At 45.0% G+C, this 20,412-nt stretch overlaps 1 protein-coding gene across 3 annotated transcripts in view; it reads left to right on the top strand.

Annotated features, from left to right (window-relative positions):
- LOC126545442 (transcription elongation regulator 1) overlaps positions 1 to 20,412 on the top strand; it is a 354,732-nt gene that overhangs the window by 25,509 nt on the left and 308,811 nt on the right. For all 3 annotated transcript variants that reach the window (XM_055061241.2, XM_050193319.3, XM_050193318.3), the window contains exon 2: positions 11,830 to 12,034. In XM_055061241.2, coding sequence (XP_054917216.1) covers positions 11,830 to 12,034 — 205 coding nt within the window. The remainder of the gene's footprint in view (positions 1 to 11,829; positions 12,035 to 20,412) is intronic.

Raw genomic sequence — 20,412 nt, 5'->3', positions numbered from 1 at the left:
CAAATTTCATTAAAAGTGATCCAGGGGATATCTCAGAAAAGCGTTTGCGCGTTTTACATGTATTTGAATAGGCCGCGTCAGAGTTGGGCCCGAGCTAAAGCTTCTTCTTAAACAATTTGTCGAGCGATCAAATACATGAATAATAACTGCAAGCCATTGCCAAAGATGCTGCAAACGAATTCTTGAATGCTATGCACTGTCAAACAAAGTAAATTATGTACTTTTTAATAAAAGAATATACTTGTATGTGCCAAAAATTGTGCCCAAAATAACTGATATCAATGCTTCCTTGCTTTTTGTCTATTTAATAAGTAAAGAAAATATCACATGAACTTTAGAACTATATCAGTTCGAAACCAGCAAAGCAGTGTATGCAGCTGATATGAAAAATGTAAAGGCCATGAAATGAACAAGTTGAGGACAAACATGTTAATGAAACTTTGTCGTTCAAGAACCTTGTTTACATTCTTGTACACATGCAACGGCCAGTGAAAAATCTCAATGGTGCTGTCATTTGTTCCAATGTATTATGCAGGAGCAGCTGTCACTGGTTGTGTATCGCGAGTAATTGCACCGAAATTATAGTCGCAACAAAGAGGACGTATGAAAAGCAGGAGTTCTGCAAAATATATGAGGGCGACTCAACTGGAAGTGAGCCAATGCGAGTATATGACAAACAGGGTACTTTATTTAAGAGTAGTCTCTATGAGCATTTAAACATTTGTCTCGTTGACTAACGAGTTGCACGATTCCCGTCTCATAAAACTCTGGGTTGCTGCTTCAAAAAGTCTGCAACTAACTCTTTCATGTCATCGTCCAACACAAATCTGGTTCCCTTGAGCTGTTTCTTCAGTCTTCCCGAACTGTGGAAGTCGCAAGGCAACAGGTCTAATACCTGTGTCACACGGGCACATTTGGAAGGCCTTCCAGTCAACGGCCTTTGAAATGCCACAACTCTATCGGCTCAAAGGAGTTGTCGCGCTGCTACACGGCACTTTTGAAAGGTCATTGAGTGGTTCAGGCGTTTCTCGCAAAATTGTGTGGCGCTGCGAATCTTTATTTTCGTTTTCATGTCGCGAAAAGTCAAACAACATTAAAACCATTTAAAAGCACTATAATTTCTTTTATGTTTGTTTATACATTTAAAAAAAATTGTTTATGCATTGCCATACATATATGTTTAGTTTTTAAGTTGCTGAGTAGCGAAACTGAGGCAACGTTTGCGCCGCTCGATGCGGCTGCCGTTTTGGTGTGTGTTCGCTACATGTCAAGTGGCAAAAACACTTTATTGAATAATGAATAACACTCATATATAGTATTTTTAGAGCATCTGGTTTGATTTGTTCTTTCTAACTGTGAGTACGATCACACTGTGTACGAGAGGGCATGTTCGCGCTGTTTCCGCTTCCGTAGCTCAAAGGCCATCGAGATTTCGATAGAGTTGTAGGGTGCTCCGTTGACTCGATAGACTATTGACTCGGCGGCCTTCGAAACCGCCCGTGTAGCAGCTCGAACTTGACCTTTGACTCAACTGACCATCGGTTGGAAGGCCTTCCAAACGCCCGTGTGACACGGGTATAAGCTGTATGGCGGATGTTGCAGCGTTTTCCACTTGAACTTTGCGAGTTTTGTATTAACCACATCAGCGACGTGGGGACGGGCATTGTCGTGGAACAAGATGACTTCATTCGTTAATTTTCCACATCGTTTGTTCTTGATTGTGACACACAACCGATCCGGCATTTCACGATATCGGAAACGATTGTCTCTCAAGATTTAGCAAATTCTATGAATAATGGCCATTGACGATTGAAAAAAAAAAGTCAACATCATCTTTCCGGCGGAAATGACGGCCTTTGCTTTCTTGGGGGTGGTGAATACGAATGTTTCCACTGTAAGTTTTGCCGTCGTGTGTCAGGCTTGTAGTAGTGGCACCATGGTTTGTTCCCGGTCACAATTACAGACAGGAAGTCTTCGCTCTCATTGTGATACCAGATCAGATGAGTCAAGGCAGCGCCGAACCTCTCCATCTTCTGGCAGTGGTTCAAAATCTGGGGCATCCATTGCGCACACAAGAGCCGATAACCGAGATGTTCATGAATTATGGCGTGAACCGAACCGTGACTGATGTTCACACGCTATGCCAGTTTATCGATGCTTATCCTCCATTCTTGTCTCATCAGCTCATCAACCTTTGCATTTTTGTTGGGGGTGATTGCACAGTGGCTTTGGCCCGGTCTTGAATTGTCTTTGCAACTTTCACGTCCTTCTTTGAACTGTTTGTTCCAGCGCTTCACAGTAGCCAATGAAATACAATGTTCAATGTACACGGCAGCCATACGGCGACTAATTTCTTTTTAGGAAACACCTTCAGCTGTTAAAAACCTCATGGCACCACGCTGCTCAACTTCTGGAGCGTCCATTACGTCACGCAACCATGTTCAACCCAGTTTATGAGAGCATTAAAGAATATTTATCCTCACACCTGCGTGTCACTTTTGTAAATGAGAGATGCCCGTGTGCTACGTCCATGCCTAGCAGATAATGAACCGAACCATTATTGCGCGGGATAAGTAGGCTCACTTTCATTTGACTCGCCTTGTTCATTAGAAATGCCAAGAAACAATGGAATATACCAATGAGAAGGTACAGCTTGATAAAGGGCAGAAAAGTGTCATTGGAAACAAGTCACTGCACTTATACACAAAACCTCGCAACAAGATATTTAAATAAACGTATGCATCTATGCATACATATGCTAACTATGTATCTAAAAAGAAGTCGCTGCATATAATGCATCAAACAAGGCAAATAAACATGTTGTGCAATTACAGATTCACAGAATCCTAGATCCCGCCCCATTCTATCCACTCCCCCGGGTGTATCGCGCGCGGCGGAAGGCGGCACGCTTCCTACCCGCTTTTCTGCTTTGCGCACACAAGACAGCCGCCATCGTCAGCCCACCCATGCCAGACCCCCACCCCCTTCCCTAGCTTTCACTCGCACATACAGCACGTGGCGCACAGTCACGATGTTATCGCCCTTAGACTTTATGCGGAACATGACGGCGACGGCAGGAATGCGCCTGGAGTTCCATTTAATTGCTATCGCAATAATAATATATATCGCAATAATAATATCGACTGCCATGTATGCGGTTCTACCGAGCGCAGATTTGGCGACCTTGACTGCTCGAAGAAGGCACCACTGTAGGTTAAATGAGGCGTACAACTCCCATCTACCAAGTGCTTAGGCTCGCTGCATTCCCAGAAAAACTACGAGGTCAGTTATCTCGCCCCCCCCCCCCCCCCCATTCCCTCCTTCTCATTAGCTCTAGTATAATCACTGTCCAAAGCTGCAGAAAGGATGAAGACATCGCTGAGAGCCGTCAAGGTCGCCTGCTTTGTGGGAATCTCAGTGCGGTAGTGAGACCGTGGTGCGACTGAATATTCTGAATAGCCACCCGGGAACATCTGTGTTCGGACGACATGAGACAAGCAGACGCGACGAGCGGATCATACAACATTCGAGGCCTCTCAGTAAGCGGTGAAAAACTTTTCCCTTTTTTATTTTTACGCACAAGTGTTAAGCGCTGTTCAAATTTAGCAAAAATGTATCGCGCTCAAAATCGCGTGCATGCGTAAGATGCGGGAAACAAGAGGCTAGGGCAACCGAGAATTGACACCATGTCGTGCAACCTATGGGGAACCAGCGCTGGAGTTTTCACGGCGCCTGCAGCGCCGCCCTGGCGGTCAGAGCGTGCACAATGCAGCCTCCTACGCGGACGAAAATTGCGTTGCGTGCCCTTAAAGTCGAAGGAAAACAAAAGGGCGCCGACGATACTGTTGCGTATACAAGTGCCACGACTAAGTCGGCATGAGGGAGGATGTATCCTTCTGCGTCTTTCCATCTAAACCCTACGAACAAGAACGGAGGTGGCGTTGGATCCAAGCAGTCAGGCGAGCGGAGTAAGCTCCCGTCTTGTCGCCTTGTCAAGCAGTGTCGGGCTGGTTTCTAAATCAAATTTCGCGTGTATCCTTGGTTTATTCGATAGTGAAGACGGTCAGCCATGGCAGACAGTACCAAACAGCAGAATCTGCAGTCGGTATTTCGTCGGAAACAAAATGAGCAATAGCATGCACCATTCGGCATATGTACCATTTTTCCTTCGCAATGCCACCGCCAAGCCCCTTCCAACGCCACCCGCACCAAGTGAACGATACGAAAGGTAAAAATTATCCATTCATTGCCAAGAATTATGTGGGAGGGAAGCTGCCTTGTAATACGAGTTGTATGCGCATAGTGCCGGCGCACGCGCGGCTAAGCCACCTATGTGTTTATAAAAATGCGCATGCGGATGAGGACTCGGAGCTGAGATGCATCCGGCAAATTTATGTAATTAGTGCTAAATGTAGCCAGGATTGTTACGGATCAAGCAGCGGAGCACTCAAACCTTTGCTTGCGCGAGTCAGCTGATGCGATAAAGCTTCCTTCTCCATTGACTGCTGTGGCGAAGTAACATCAGAATTTTTTATGTCTAGCCAGAGAAATATGGAATATCTTCAGGCCAACTAATACTTACGAAACCATAGCGCAGCACGACCGGAGCCATAACTGCTAGATTTGCGAGGCAGGCAGCCACGCAAGCATGGCATCGATACACGACGCAACCGTTAAAGAAACACACGTGCTCGCCGCGACGCACTGTGAAAAATATATAAAGCTTAAAAAGCTTCTTTCGTCATTTCTTCACTTGATGGCGCTAGCTTCTTTACAAAAACTCCACTTGAAGCGGCGCGAAAACGGAACATACGAACTATAATACGGCTGCGTATGTGTGTGTGTCGTCTGGTTGTGTGGCTGGAATATGCCGCGTTTCGTCGCCAGGGCGGCGTGCAACGCACTCTTTTCGACGCGCCACCTATTCAGCGCTGGTTCCCCATGCCGATAGCAAAAACCCACAAAGGGCGGACAAATTAGCGGATCTCTTACGCATGTAGGGCCCTCTGGGCCGTACTTATCGTCGACAAGGTAGCCTAGCCGCCTGCGGGATTATTTTACTCAGCTATGTCTTATGCTTGGTTGCGGTAGTCGGAAGTTCAAATTACCCCCCCTCCCCCCTCCCTTTCTTTAACGATGGTGTAACTGCGTATGACATCCTCCAGTGCACTAAATCTGCAGGCTTGGAGTGGTGCCTGACACCAGCGGAAGATGCCGGGAGCGAGTGGAGCTATACTAATCCAGGTACAACCAAATTAGGAAGGCCCACTAAGCTTGAACAAAGACACTCCCTCACCAGAACAGGAATTGGCCTCCCTGGTGCAGTATTCGGCCACTACCTCCTGATTGGTTCCTACAATTAACACATGGCCCTCAGTCCCCATCAGCTGCGGAGCACCTGACCCAGGTATTGGTCTGACTTGTAACGCAGCAGAGGGTGCTAAGAATCTCTGGGTCCGGACAGGCCGCCAATGGAAACTGATCCTGGCAACGCTTAACACTTGAACCCTCTCGAGTGAGGCGACTCTTCGAGGAACTATCGGACATTGCTTGGGATATTATCGTCCTTAGTGAGATTAGAAGAACGGGTGAGGCTTACACATTGCTGAATAACGGCCATGTCCTCTGCTATAGAGGTCTCCCGGATAAGAAGCAATACGGGGTAGGATTCCTAATCCATAAAGACATAGCGGGCAACATTGACGAGTTCTACGGTATTAATGAGAGGGTAACTGTAGTCGTAATCAAACTTAATAAGAGGTATAGAATAAAGGTATTACAAGCCTACGCTCCAACATTCAGGCACGATTGTGATGAAGTAGATCAGTTTTATGAAGATGTTGACTTAGCGATGAGAAAAGTGCAAACTAAGTATGCTGTAGTAATGGGCGACTTCAATGCAAAAGTGGGGGAAAAGCAGGCTGGTGAACAACCAATCGGCAAGTACGGCGTCAATTCTAGCTAGGAACGTTAGAGGAGAGATGCTGCTAGAATTCGCAGAAAGGAATAAGCTTCGAACAATGTAAACCTTTTTCAGGAAGTGTAGCAACAGAAAGTAGACCTGGAAGAGCCCTTATGGTGAAACTAGAAATGAAATAGACTTCATGCTTTCTGCTGATCCCAGCATAGTGCAGGATGTAGAAGTGATAGGTAGGGTAAAGTGCAGTGATCATAGGTTAGTGAGGGCTAGGATTCACCTCAATTTGAAGAAAGAGTTAAATTGGTCAAGAAAGAACAGGTCAACTTAGAGGCAGTAAGGGTAAAAGCAGACAAATTTAGGTTGGTACTTGCAAACAAATCTGCAGCCTTAGAACAGAGAGATGATGATGGCACAGAGCTAATGAATGAAACCATAACTAGGCTTGCTTCAGAGGCAGCAATAATAAGTGGGAGGCAAGGCACCAAGGTAACCAGTTGGCAAGCTCTCTCAAGTAACAAAGGACCTGATAAAGAAACGACAAAGAATGAAAGTGTCCAACTCAAGAGATAAGATAGAATTCGTGGAATGGTCAAAACTGATCAACAAGGCGAAAATAAGTGATATTCGCAACTATAACGTGAGAAAGACTGAAGAAGCCGTAAAATAGGGATGCAGCCTGAAATCAGTGAGAAAGAAACTTGGCATAGGACAAACCAAGATGTATGCACTAAAAGATAAGCAGGGTAATATCATCAATCTCGAAGATACAGTAAAAGCAGCGTAATAATTTTTTTCTGACCTTTACAATACCCAGACGACTCGAGCACTCTATTCAAAACAATAATGAAGAGTATACAGAAATTCCTTCTATAACTAGAGATGAGGTCAGAAATGCCTTGCAAGGCATGAAATGGGGAAAAGCGGCAGGAGAGGATGGAATAACAGTCGATTTAATCAAAGAGGGAGGAGACATAATGCTAGGAAAACTGGCGGCTCCCGTGTTGTAAGCGAAGGTTACGTACGGCAGGACGGCATCCCAGGTCTTGTGTTCGACGTTTACGTACATTGCTAGCATGTCGGCGAGGGTTTTATTCAGGCGCTCCGTAAGACCATTCGTCTGGGGGTGGTAGGCAGTTGTCCTCCTGTTCCTTGTCTGACTGTACTGAAGAATGGCTTGGGTGAGCTCTGCTGTAAAGGCCGTTCCTCTGTCGGTGATGAGGACTTCTGGGGTGCCATGTCGCAGCAGAATGCTTTCGACGAAAAATTTTGCCACTTCGGCTGCGCTGCCTTTCGGCAGAGCTTTAGTTTCAGCGAAGCGGGTGAGGTAGTCCGTCACCATGATGATCCACTTATTTCTGGACGTTGACGTCTGAAACGGTCCCAACAAGTCCATCCCGATCTGCCGAAAAGGTCGGCAAGGAGGCTTGATCGGCTGTAGTAATCCGGCTGGCCTTGTGGGTGGTGTCTTGCGTCGCTGACAGTCTAGGCATGTCTTGACGTAACGGGCAATGGCGGCGGTTAGGCACGGCCAGTAATACCTTTCTTGTATCCTCGATAGCGTCCGGGAGAAGCCGAGGTGCCCGGCGGTCGGATCGTCATGTAAGGCGCGCAATACTTCTGGACGCAGCGCCGACGGGACAACAAGAAGGTAGTTGGCGCGGACTGGTGAGAAGTTCTTCTTCACGAGTAGGTTGTTTTGAAACGTGAACGAAGACAATTCACGCTTAAATGCCCTAGGGACAACGTCGGTGTGCCCTTCCAAATACTTGACTAGGGCTTTTAGCTCCGGGTCTCCTCGTTGCTGTTCGGCGAAGTCTTCCGTGCTTATTATTCCAAAAAAGGCGTCGTCATCCTCGTAATCTTGCGGCGGCGGGTCAATGGGGGCGCGTGATAGGCAATCGGCATCTGAGTGTTTTTGTCCGGACTTGTATGTTACAGTGATGTCGTGTTCTTGTAGTCTGAGGCTCCACCGTGCCAGCCGTCCTGAAGGGTCCTTTAAGTTAGCTAGCCAACCCAACGCGTGATGGTCGCTGACGACTTTCAATGGCCTGCCATAAAGATAGGGCGAAATTTAGCTGTAGCCCAAACGATGGCGAGGCATACCTTTCTTTCCCATCTTTTTACCTAGAAATAAGAATACGTGAGGTACCTATCCCGTGATCAACCAACCGGTGAACACCCTGGCTGATTCTAAAACCCCGCACCATATATGGTGCTCCTCCTATTAGGCCACTGTGGTAAAAGAAGAGCGATAAACACCTTTTAGAAAGCCACAGTCTTGGCTGTTTATGCACCATCCGAGAGGTCTGTAAACAATGTTTTAAATGATGGAGGTAATATGTTTACAGCGAAGTCTAGCTCTTCGTGAAAGGTTTTCGAATTAGCTTGGAAAAAGCTTGGCACTAATTGGATGAAACGTGTGCTTATGTTGCTGGCATGCTTGGATGTTTGGCCGCCCAGGTAGGCACTTGTTCTCAAAGTTATGTTTTCTGCATCGCTTCCAGATTGCAGTTATGGTGGTGTTTCTCAGAGTTCAGTAAAAAAATTTTAAATGCGAATTTTGCACATAGGCTGCTTTGTATCTATGCTATCACAAACGAAGGTTTTTATGCAGTTCAAAATTTAATTGCAAGTAACCTTCAATGGCAGGGGGCAATCTGAATGGGGTGCCGCAACATGTTTTGTGAAAGGTGTGGAATATGTCTTGTATTTTAAAGGCATCTCCTCACTTGAATGTGCCTTATGATATCGGAGTTATCGAATTGAATGCTGCCAGTGCCACATTGTCATCGCCTTCCTCTCTTCTGTCTCTGCCTGTCATCGCCTTGAAATCTTATGTCAGCATGGCTTCAAGATCATGTGGGTGACCCTACGTTGTGCTGCTGAGCTATCTTGGAGGACTTGGTATCAGCGCAGTGGTGTTCTTAGCTGCCAGATGGTACCAGCACTCTGTCAGTCACAATATTTCTCAAGGCACTGCGTAAGTGCGATGCTTGAAGAAATCTGCCAAGGAGCCATTGAGCTTACTGTATGAAAGGAAAACTGCTTGAAAAGTTGCGGGTTTTGAAAAATCTAAGGAAAGAGCAGGGGCAGGGCCTTTTGAGTGCACTTGTGGGCTCCTGGGGCAAGTACGGGAATAATATTTGGCTCATATGTCGATAGTGTTGTGTAGCAACTAAGCAAGTCGATATTCAAAAATGCTCCTCTCTTGCGCTTCGTTTTCTGACACTCTGTGCCAACTGGCGGCACTACCACGAAGTTTGCACATGTGAATATAGACTTGGAGAAGATTGTCTGAGTATATATAATGTTGCATGCTTTTGGTTCTACACAACACCAGGTAGCCTTTAAACCTTTTAATGCGTTGGCATTCTTTGGGTACTTCATGCACTTTTTGGGGGTAATCTCTGTATCTATTTGTTTGTTTGTATGTTTGTTTCTATGTATATTTGTATTTAACCGTTTTCCCACCTACCTGGGTCACTGGGTAGTTCCGCATCGAATGTGTAGCGCATCGGGCTGCTGTGGTGAGGTAACAGTATTCGAAACCACACGTCGGACCAATTTGGGTCACTAAGGACTGTATGTGGCAATGTGAGCATATGTGCCGCTGTTCAACGAGCCTCTTTCACCCTGACATGGGTCACTGTAGATGCTGGACTGGGTAGGTATTTCTGTTCGAAGAAACTCTTTGACACTGACTTGGAGTACTAGGTATGTGCCACTCGGTCCAATGACCCTTTTTAATGCCAAGTTGGGTCACTGAGTATGTGCCAGTAGGTGTGCGCCGCTCTTAAATGAACGTCTTTGACGCCAACTTGGGTGACTAGGTATGTGCCACTGGGAATGTGCCGCTCTACTATGACGAAAAATATCCCTTAAATTTCTCTGATCCTGAGTGGAAACAAGCCCATGACAGAAGGGTTCCTCAAAGACAGCAACCCGACGTGTTATCAGGGTGCGCCACAAATGCACTGGGTATGTGCCGCTTTTCAATGAATGCTTTTCATGCCAACTTCAGCAAGCTGCACCATTAATGCACTGGGTATGGGCCACTATTCAATGAACTTCTAGACAACTTGAGTCACTGAGTTTGTGCCACTGAGTGTGTGGTTAAATGAGGGAACAATTCATAGCATTCATAGGCCCTGGCATGCCACGCTTCTTGTCTCTGAGGCCACATGCAGACTTCTCAGCCGCGCCACTAGATGGCACAGCAGTCCAAGAACAAGCATGAGAGAGTCTGGGTGCAGTATGACACATTTCTCAGCGTTCGCACACACTGGTGCGCCATGCATGTCGGAGGTCATGCACAAGCTTCACAGCGGCAGCTTTAGATGACACCAAGTGTTCTTAGGGAAGCACAAAAGAGGTGTCCCGCTGCGGTACATGCTTCATATATAACTTGTTTCGATGGTGGCAACATGTTGTGTCACTGTACCAATCAATGCTAACGCACTAACGTCGACAGTAATCGGAGATGGGTTCTGCCACAATTTTTTTTGTCAGTCAAGAACGGCACATACCCACTAGCCCATGCCCAGTGACACAAGTGAAGATGTTCATTAGAGAGAGGCACATAACCAGTGGCACATACCCAGTGACCAAAGTTGGTGTCACTGGGTCAAGGAAGTTCGTTGAAGAGCTGCACATACCCAGTTGCGCATACCCAGTGTACCAAATTAACGTCTGAGAGCTTTATTTAAGTTTGGTACATAGCCACTTGCACATTGTTGCCAGTTGCTAAGTCAGCATCAAAGAGGTTCATTGAACAGCGGCCCATGCCCAGTGCCATATAACCAGTGCCACATACCCAGTGACCCTAGTTGGTCAAAAGGTTGGTTTTGAACCCTCTTAGCACAGCAGTTTGATGCATTACCCATTTGACCATGGACTGGCCAGTTTGGTGGGAAAGTGCTTAGATAGAAAGATTGATACACGGACAGACTGACAGCCCTCAGAAAGTGTGTGAAGTACCCTAAGAATGCTAATTGCATTAAAAGTGTTGTAGGGCCCTATTAATACTTAGAGGCTCAAAGACGTAAATGCATGGCACCATGATCATGACCCAAATGGTCAGTGCCATATATTTGCGATGCTGTCTGTATGTTAGAAAAACATGCTAATTTTTCAACTCTCTGTTGCTCAGCAAATGCTGGCCCCCTTTGCGGATACAAGAAATTTTTTTTTTCACTGTGTAATCTCTTGGTTTTAATTCCGCAGGCTATTTCCGTTTATCGCAGTTACAAAAACCTGATGTCTGTCTGGTTTCTAATCTGCCAAAGGATCACCACTAGATGCTCGCTCATTTATTGCTGACAGGGGTGTGATTACATCTGTTCACAGGCAGGTGCTGGTATATACAAATGTTGCCACCATACATGAACAATGCTGCCATGCCTGTGTTTCTTTGCTTGAGACTCACAAAAACTGATTGCCCCTCGTTGGTGATGGTATGAAGAATTACTGCAAGTTTCTGACTTTTTTTTTTTTTTTTTGATGGACGCACATAGTTTTCTTGCATATGCTCACATACACGGTTCAACAGTTCAGTTACATTATGATCGTGTATGCGGTTTGCTCTTCTGCAAGTGAGTCAAGTGGTGGTACCTTCGATGCAGACTACTGCCCAAGTGCTGAATCGGAATATATCTCTTCCAGTGTATCTGTTCTGTTATTATAAGTATTTACGCCAGCCCATCTGTATTTATGAATAAACATTGCATGTTTATTCATGGAAAATATTTTTTTGCCACTTTATGATCATTCTAAAAAATGTGCAGTAAATTTTTTTCAAAACGAGTCACTGAAGATATTAAATCTGCAGTAAAATAAATCGGCCCTGGAAGTTGAATTCGGTGAAAAAAATTGACCTTCAGAAGGTTAAGCATCTTACATCCACATTGCAGTTTTGGTCCTCGGGGCCCACCACCACGATTTCGGGGCCCTCCTCCGCCAGGCATGATGGGCCGTCGGGGTCCACCCCCAATGATGCGGCCCATGATGGGGCGGCCTCCTCCACCTGGTTACCGGCCACCTTTTGACCCGAGCTTCCCACCTCCGCCTAACATGGGTCCACCACCACCAATGGGTATGGGACCACCACCAGGCATGGTGAGTAGAGTGCATTACTAAAGGCCAAAGGTACACACCAGATCTGGGAAGGGAGACAGTGGACAATTAAGTGACAGAATTAGGAAATGTTCAGGCATAGGATAGACACCACTTTTATGGAAGATAGTAGTAGTGGTAATATAAGATAACTAGGAGAGGCTGCCATCCTGCAGTAGGCATAAATATGGTGATAATGGTCATGATAGTCAGAGCTGTGAAAGATGGTTCTTGAAGTTTTTGGTAGGGGTGTGTGAATACAAAATTTTGAATATTATTGAATATTATATTTTTGATATTTGTATTTGATTCGAAAACTAGGTATTCAAAAATGATTGAATATTCGGTTGGATACAAATATTCAAAACAAATTGAATATATTGCTGGCTGTGCGGGAGAGGGCACGCTTCTTCTCATTTGTTTCTATCTAATCTAGAATGTGACTTTTGTGCTGAATTTTGTTAAAATTACATGCTGCTGGCGAAATTTCGCCTGTAAAGCATGCTTAGCCACTGTACATATAAGCTCTGCATGAAAGCCAGCCTCAATAGCAAGCGGTACAGATTTGCTGACAGCATGGGTGCACTCTTTTGCAGTGCCATGCCCAATCCTGAGCTTATTGCTTGATAGCAAATGCGACGAGTGACGTTTGGTGCAGGGTCAGGTGCTTCTGAGTTTACGGGTATTTGATGTTGTATAATAATGTATAGAACAAGGTATAAAAAGCACCGGCCACGGCGGCCGCATTTCGATGGGGGCGAAATGCGAAAACACCCGTGTACTTAGATTTAGGTGCACGTTAAAGAACCCCAGGTGGTCGAAATTTCCGGAGTCCCACACTACGGCGTGCCTCATAATCAGAAAGTGGTTTTGGCACGTAAAACCCCAAAATTTAATTTTTAGGGTATAAAAAGCAGGCTGGTGAACAAGCAACTGGCAACTATGGTGTCGATTCTAGGAACGCTAGAGGAGAGATGCTGGTAGAATAGGCAGCAAGGAATACGCTTCAAATAATGAACACCTTTTTCAGGAAGCGTAGCAACAGAAAGTGGACCTGGAAAAGCCCTAATGGTGAAACAAGAAATGAAATTGGCTTCATACTTTCTGCTGATCCAAGCATAGTGCAGGATGTAGAAGTGACAGGTAGGGTAAAGTGCAGTGATCATAGGTTAGTTAGGGCTAGGATTCACCTCAATTTGAAGAGAGAGAGAGAGAGAGAGAGAGAGAGAGAGAGAGAGAGAGAGAGAGAGCAAAATTGGTCAAGAAGAAACAGGTCAACCTAAAGGCAGTAAGAGTAAAAGCAGACAAATTCAGGCTGGTACTTGCAAACAAATATGCAGCCTTAGAACAGAGAGATGATGATGACATAGAGCTAATGAATGAAGCCATAATTAGGCTTGCTTCAGAGGAAGCAATTGAAGTGGGAGGCAAGGCACCAAGGCAACCAGTTGGCAAGCTCTCTCAAGTAACAAAAGATCTAATAAAGAAACGACAAAAAATGAGTGTCCAACTAAAAAAATAAGATAGGATTCGCGAAACTGTCAAAACTGATCAACAAGGCGAAAATAAGAGATATTCGAAACTATAACGTGAGAAAGACTGAAGAAGCCGTAAAAAATGGACGTAGGCCTAAATCAGTGAGAAAGAAACTTGGAATAAGACAAACGAAGATGCATGCACTGAAAGGTAAGCAGGGTAATCTCATCAGCAATCTCGAAGATATAATAAAAGCAGCGGAAGAATTCTATACTTACCTGTACAATACCCAGGGGAGTCAGGATACCTCAATTAGAAACAGTAACGAAAATGATACAGAAACACCTCCTAATGCTAGCGATGAGGTCAGAAGGGCCTTGCAAGACATGAAGCGAGGAACAGTGGCAGGAGAAGATGAAATAACAGTCGATTTAATCAAAGATAATAATCATCATCATCAGCCTGGCTACACCCATTGCAGGGCAAAGTCCTCTCCCATACTTCTCCAACTACCCCGGTCATGTGCTAATTGTGGCCATGTTGTCCCTGCAAACTTCCTAATCTCATCCGCCCACCTAACTTTCTGCCGCCCATTGCTACGCTTTCCTTCTCTTGGAATCCAGTCCGTAACCCTTAATGACCATCTGTTATCTTTCCTCCTCATTACATGTCCTGCCCATACCCATTTCTCTTTCTTGATTTCCGTGCAGTGGTGGCGTATAGGTAGAGCATCCGCCTCGTGTGCAAGAGGACCGTGGTACGAATCCCGGTGTCGCGCAATTTTCCACCGGATAAAAAAAAAAAAATCTGCGTGTTGATAAAATTGCATAAACAGTGCTGGAGTGCAGCCTGATTCCGGTGACCAGAACCGGTAACGCACTCCCTCACCAGAGCAGGATTGACCACCCTGGTGCAGTACTTGGCTACAATCTCCTATATGAATACAACAATCAATTAATCAAAGATGGAGGAGACATAATGCTTGGAAAACTGGCGGCTCTTTATACGAAGTGTCTATCGACTGCAAGGGTCCCAGAAAACTGGAAGAATGCAAACATTATACTAATCCTCAAAAAGGAAGACATTAAAGAATTGAAAAATTATAGGCCCATTAGCTGACTCTCAGTATTGTATAAAATATTTACCAACATAATCTCCAGTAGAATATAAGGGTAACACTGGACTTTAAGTCAACCAAGGGAACAGGCTGGCTTCAAGAAGGGATACTCTACAATAAATCGCATCCATATCACTAATCAGGTTATCGAGAAATCCGCAGAGTACAATAAGCCTCTCTATATGGCTTTCATAAATTGCAAAAACATTTCATTCAATAGAGATACCAGCAGTCATAGAGGCATTACGTAATCAAGGTGTACAGAACGTTTACGTAAATACCTTGGAAAATATCTGCAGAGCTTCTACAGCTACTTTAATTCTACACAAGAAAAGCAGGAAGATACCTATAAAGAAAGGCGTCAGACAGGGCGACACAATCTTTCCAATGCGTGCTTGGAAGAAGTATTCAAGCTATTAAACTGGGAAGGCTTAGGAGTAAAGATCGACAGTGGGATATATCAGCAACCTTCGGTTTGCCGATAACGTTGTTCTATTCAGCAACAATGCAGATGAGTTACAACAAATTATTGAGGACCATAACAGAGAGAGTGTAAGAGTGGGATTGAAGATTAATATGCAGAAGACAAAGATAATGATAAATAGCCTGGCAAAAGAACAAGAGTTGAGGATCGCCAGTCAGCCTCTAGAGTTTGTGAAGGAGTATGTTTACCTAGGTCAATTAATCACAGGGAACCCTGACCAGGAGAAGGAAATTCACAAACAAATAAAAATGGGCTGGATGGTATATGGCAGACATTTCCAGCTCCTGACTGGAAGCTTACCAATATGATTGAAAAGGAAGGTGTACAATCAGTGCGTTTTACCAGTGCTGACCTATGGGGCAGAGACTTGGAGATTGACAAAGGAGCTTGAGAACAAGTTAAGGACCGCGCAAAGAGCCATGGAACGAAGATTGCTAGGCATAACGTTAAGAGACAGAAAGAGAGCAGTTTGGCTCAGAGAGCAAACGGGTATAGACAATATCCTAATTGACATCAAGAGAAAAAAATGGAGCTGGGCAGGTCATGTATTGCGCAGGTTAGCTAACCGTTGGACCATTAGGGTTACAGAATGGGTACCAAAGAAGGGAAACGTAATCGAGGACGACAGAAGACTAGGTGGAGCGATGAAATTAGGAAATTTGCGGGCGCTAGTTGTAATCGGTTGGCGCAGGACAGGGGTAATTGGAGAGCCTAGGGAGAGGCCTTTGTCCTGCAGTGGACATAAAACAAGCTGGTGATGATAATGATAGGTTGTCGAGAACAAACAGCTTGTGGGAATTGTGGTCTAGTGGGAACCAGACCAAGAATGCGTTTATTCCAGTGAGGGGAAAGGAAACACGGCAGGGTACACTTACAGCGTTGGACGCAGAGCGGCGCTAGCAGTCATAACCATTCGAAACTGAAACTGGTTATCGAAACAGGATATCACAGGAATGACTAAATTTTGCAATTTAACAGGAGTCATATACACAGTCTTTTAGTTTAATGGCTTACTGCTCTAATTTTTTACAATTGACAATGTAATTGCGATGTTCCAACATGTTACAATAACCCAACTTGCTAATAAATGCACGTGGACATCATTATTCAATATTTGAAGCTAAGTATTCATGTTCGAAAATTTTTATGTTTGCACACCCCTAGTTCTTGTGGGAAAATTTTTTGAATGCAGCAGATTAGAACAACAGTTCTGATGATAAGCTTTTTCTGAAAATCTTTTATTTGTTGAGTCATCACAATGTTTCATGCCAAGCCACATTCAAAACAAGCCAAACCTTCCATATCCTGGCTTTTTCTGGAGCCGCAGTACACTTTAAAGGGCCCCTAAACCGCTCTGAGCTCGAAAATTTGTTACATAATGGCTGCGGTGTACCACTCTACAATGAATATGCAGTCTGGCAAGCCCATTATTTCATAATCTCAATTATTTGGACTTCTGGGTGGTCTCCATCGAGCCCAAATTAGCTGTTGGTGACTGTATTCGACTATTTACACCCTTAACGGATTCTGTACTTGCGTGTTAAGGTGCTTTGTGACCACATATGGTGATGCTGTTGACATGATGGCGCTGCCATGTTGCCGTCAGACAGGTGCAACAAAACCAAATTTATGTAGCAATTGGTGATGCTTATAAAGGGGCACTGTGGCTGACTGACATATGCAGATGTCGCCGTAACATGATCTTGCATGATACACAAATGCTCATTGAATGCGAGCTGCTTCATTACACCTCTTCCATGGAAAAAAAGAGAGGCACCACGGAGTGCATTTTACAAACGAATAAGGTTTATGGACTACAAGTTTAAATTTGCTATAGGTTTTTGACAGATTTCACAATGGAAGTTCCTACTGCAGCAAATACATCGGAACCTTGTTCATATGTTCTGAATAAAAATGTGAGAAAGAAATGTACTAACTGGGAAAACATGTGATGCAAAGTGTTAAATACATTTGGTAGACTCAGTTGTAATTGACATCTACGTAATGTGAAGTGTTGTGTGAATTGTTGCAGCACGAGATGCCGACATGTGCAGAACTGGTGGGGCCTGAGCGGCTCGAGACCCATATTGTCGTTTTTGCGACTTCGGCAAGCTTATGTTTCTTTAGTTTCTTTGAGGAAGGAATTTCGGCCAGAAGTTTTTATGTGTCCACACGGGGCGAATCATTGCAGCATGAGACGCATGTGGAGCTTGTTGCGAAGGAAGACCGACGATGGCGAAGGAAGACTGGAACTTAAGAGCTGGTCGGGCGACGCTGGAATATGATACCATGATGACACCAGAGCGAAACATGACACTCAGTTCACGCCGCCTGCAGCAGGGACCGGCAGCACATTTGGATTATTGCTGTTAAAAGCGTGCAGTATGCTTTTAATGCGGGGGCAGTACACCCCATGCTCTGTGAAACAGATAGGTAAAGATGGTTATCGTAATAGAGTTGGCGGCCATGACTCTGAATGTGGTGTGCGACGACCGGGGAGAAGATTTGCTGTTACCCGAATAGGAAACTGAGTGCGTGCCGGCACTTTCACGTCAGATGGGCAGGCAAGTAGTATTGCGGGGAAGTGGCTACGGCGAGCAGCTAGTGTTCTCGATCACGTGCACCTCGCGCCTTTCCTTGTTTACATGGGATTTACAAGCCGGAAAACGCACCTTAAGATTGCCTTTTGGCTATGTACATTGGTGCCAAAATCGTGTTTTCTGGGAACATATGAACTGGTAAAAAAATATTGGGTTATTTTTTGCGTTCTCTATCACGAACGTCGACGCTGGGAAATCATATGTAATGGGATCGTATCCACGAGGTTCTACTGTATTTTCGTACCTCCTGTTTGTTTTGCTGTGGCAGGGTTCAGCTATAATTGCACACTCTTACAGTTGATACTCAGTTGGTAGCAGCAGTTTAAAATATTGATGCTGTGCTTTCCCGACATTCTTTGTAATTGAAGCTAAACTTTGCTATGATTAAGTTTAAGCGGGAGTCAAGATTAGCATTGCCCACTGAGGAGGGCGTGTTGTGGAGAGCTACTGCATGGCCAAGCCGTAGCTGATGCAAGAGCCTGCAGGGCACTGCCACAGGGCCATGAAAATTTTTTTCTACTACGACTTCTTGAGCAAGACTAATCCCATCTTTGCAATTATCTAGCGACGCCAGAAGTCCTATCAGTGTTTTGTGAGCATGCCTCATGATAAAGTACAGCGCTTGTTGCTGTGTGCAAGTGGACACTTCTGAATAGCAACAGCAGCTAAAAAAGAAAATTTTTTATGCTAGTGTCCAGCAACAAGCCTCCACGACACCAGTAGCTTTGATGGCATGTTCATGTATGCTGTTTATTCAAGAAAACGCCAAGAACATAAGAGCAGAGATCATATTTTGTAAGGATTGTGTTTCTCAATTTCTGTTATTCTTTATCAGTCGTTGCACCAAGTAGTGATGCAGGCAGTAGTTGTGGAGTGCCACCACATGATGAATAGCAAGAAGAATGGAAGTTTTCATGTGTTTTGTAACAATCTACATGTATTTCATTCTTGTCATTTTGTCCTACCGAGGGGCTGTTCCCAGTGATAATAGTGGTGTGGCCTAATCTGAGGCAGTCACGAAAGGCGAAATTATTGTCAATTGAATAAACTATTATAAAATACAATTGCAGGACATAAAACACACCTTGACTGCGCAAGTGCGGCTCTTTATCGTGGGCACAGTTGACAGCACTGCATATCCCAAAGCATCCTTCCTGCATGCACCACAAGGCTTGTGCTTCGCTGTTGGCATTTAATTCCAGCCTACATATAGGCATGCCATGTTGTATGCCCTTAGTGCAGAAGTCAGTGTAATTAGTATAGTGTTGGTGCGACTGCCAGCTGCACCAACACTGCAGTGTTTCTGTTTCTGTGCAATGCAAGACAGCTAGCAGGAATTCTAAACTCCTTCATCAGATGAGTTGCTAGCAGCACAGCAAGCAGCCAGGTTGAAATTATGAGGAAGTCTTTATTGTGAACTAAAGAAATGTTTGTGTTCAGTTATCAGGGAATTTATGTTTAAATGAAATTTCATTGGATACTATGGGAGTTCGAAGGGTAATTATGATTATTTCATTATATGCAGTAGCTTGTTATAATTACAAAAAAGGCGCCAAATAAAACAACAGACGAAAGAAGGAGACACGAGACAACCACGTAGGTGCAAGGTCTCTTTCCTTCGTCTGTTGTTTTATTTGGTGCCTTCTTCGTAATCATGTATAACCAACTCGCCCACTAGCACATGCTCAGCTTGTTATAACCAACTTCATTTGGAGGGCTTGGGCTAATGCGCTCGGCGACAGCTAGCTGAGGTTATGGGATCTCACACATGCTTTTGGGACAAAGAAACGACAACACAGTAGTGCAAACAATCACAAGGACATTTATTGTACACTAACAATCACAAGAACACCTTTCGTACACTAATGCTTGCTAGCCGAATGACTGTCAACAGAACATGGCAATGGGCGTGTGACAAATTGAGGAAGTCCGACACGCCGCAACCGGACAGCAAGCGAATATGTTTGTGTTCATGCTGGACACCAATGCCTAATCGTTCGCATGTACGATCACGCGAGCGGTGGCGCATTTGAACGATCATGTTCATCCATTCCAGCGTCGTGCTCCTAAGCTTTTCTCAGGACGATCCCTCAAAGCGTGGATTGGCGCACGCACAGAGCATCCGTGTTGCTCACTGACCTCAAGCGAAAGCGGAAAAGCCTGCTCCCTGTCGCACCTGAGTAACCCCGCTGTTAAGTGGAGTTAGCAGCGCAACACTCACGCCATCTCTCGTAATATGCTGCAACCACACTGACTGCTGTTGGCGCTTCCCTATGCAGAGAAGTCGGATTACAGGAGACGCGAGAATCATGCTGAGAAAACATCAGGGGATGCATGAGAGTCCAGCATCCCCACAAGGGATAATGTGAGACATGTTGCTCACCCCTGCTCCACATGCACATAAGTGGCACAGCGCGTTCATAGTCTTTCTTTCAGAATCCTTTCATTAATTCTAGAGACATACAAGCAAGGGCCACAGCACTAGGGTGGCAGTCATGGTTTATGTCTGGGAGCTCCCAGGAGCTGCCTAATGCCCAATTCAGCTGCCTAATGCTGTAGGGAAGAAGAAACTGCCTGAACTGTGGGGGTGGAGAGGGTGGAGGGTGCAGGACCAGATGGGTCCTAATGTGCGATAGCCAGGAGTGCCGAAAGTAAATCTTCCAGGTGTAAATGCCTGTGTACCTTGGATACTGCAGGAGAGAGT

Source organism: Dermacentor andersoni, chromosome 1, assembly GCF_023375885.2.
Source record: "Dermacentor andersoni chromosome 1, qqDerAnde1_hic_scaffold, whole genome shotgun sequence".
NCBI lineage: Eukaryota > Metazoa > Arthropoda > Arachnida > Ixodida > Ixodidae > Dermacentor > Dermacentor andersoni.
The sequence above is the reverse complement of the archived record's forward strand: the minus strand, read 5'-3'. Positions and strand labels throughout refer to the sequence as shown.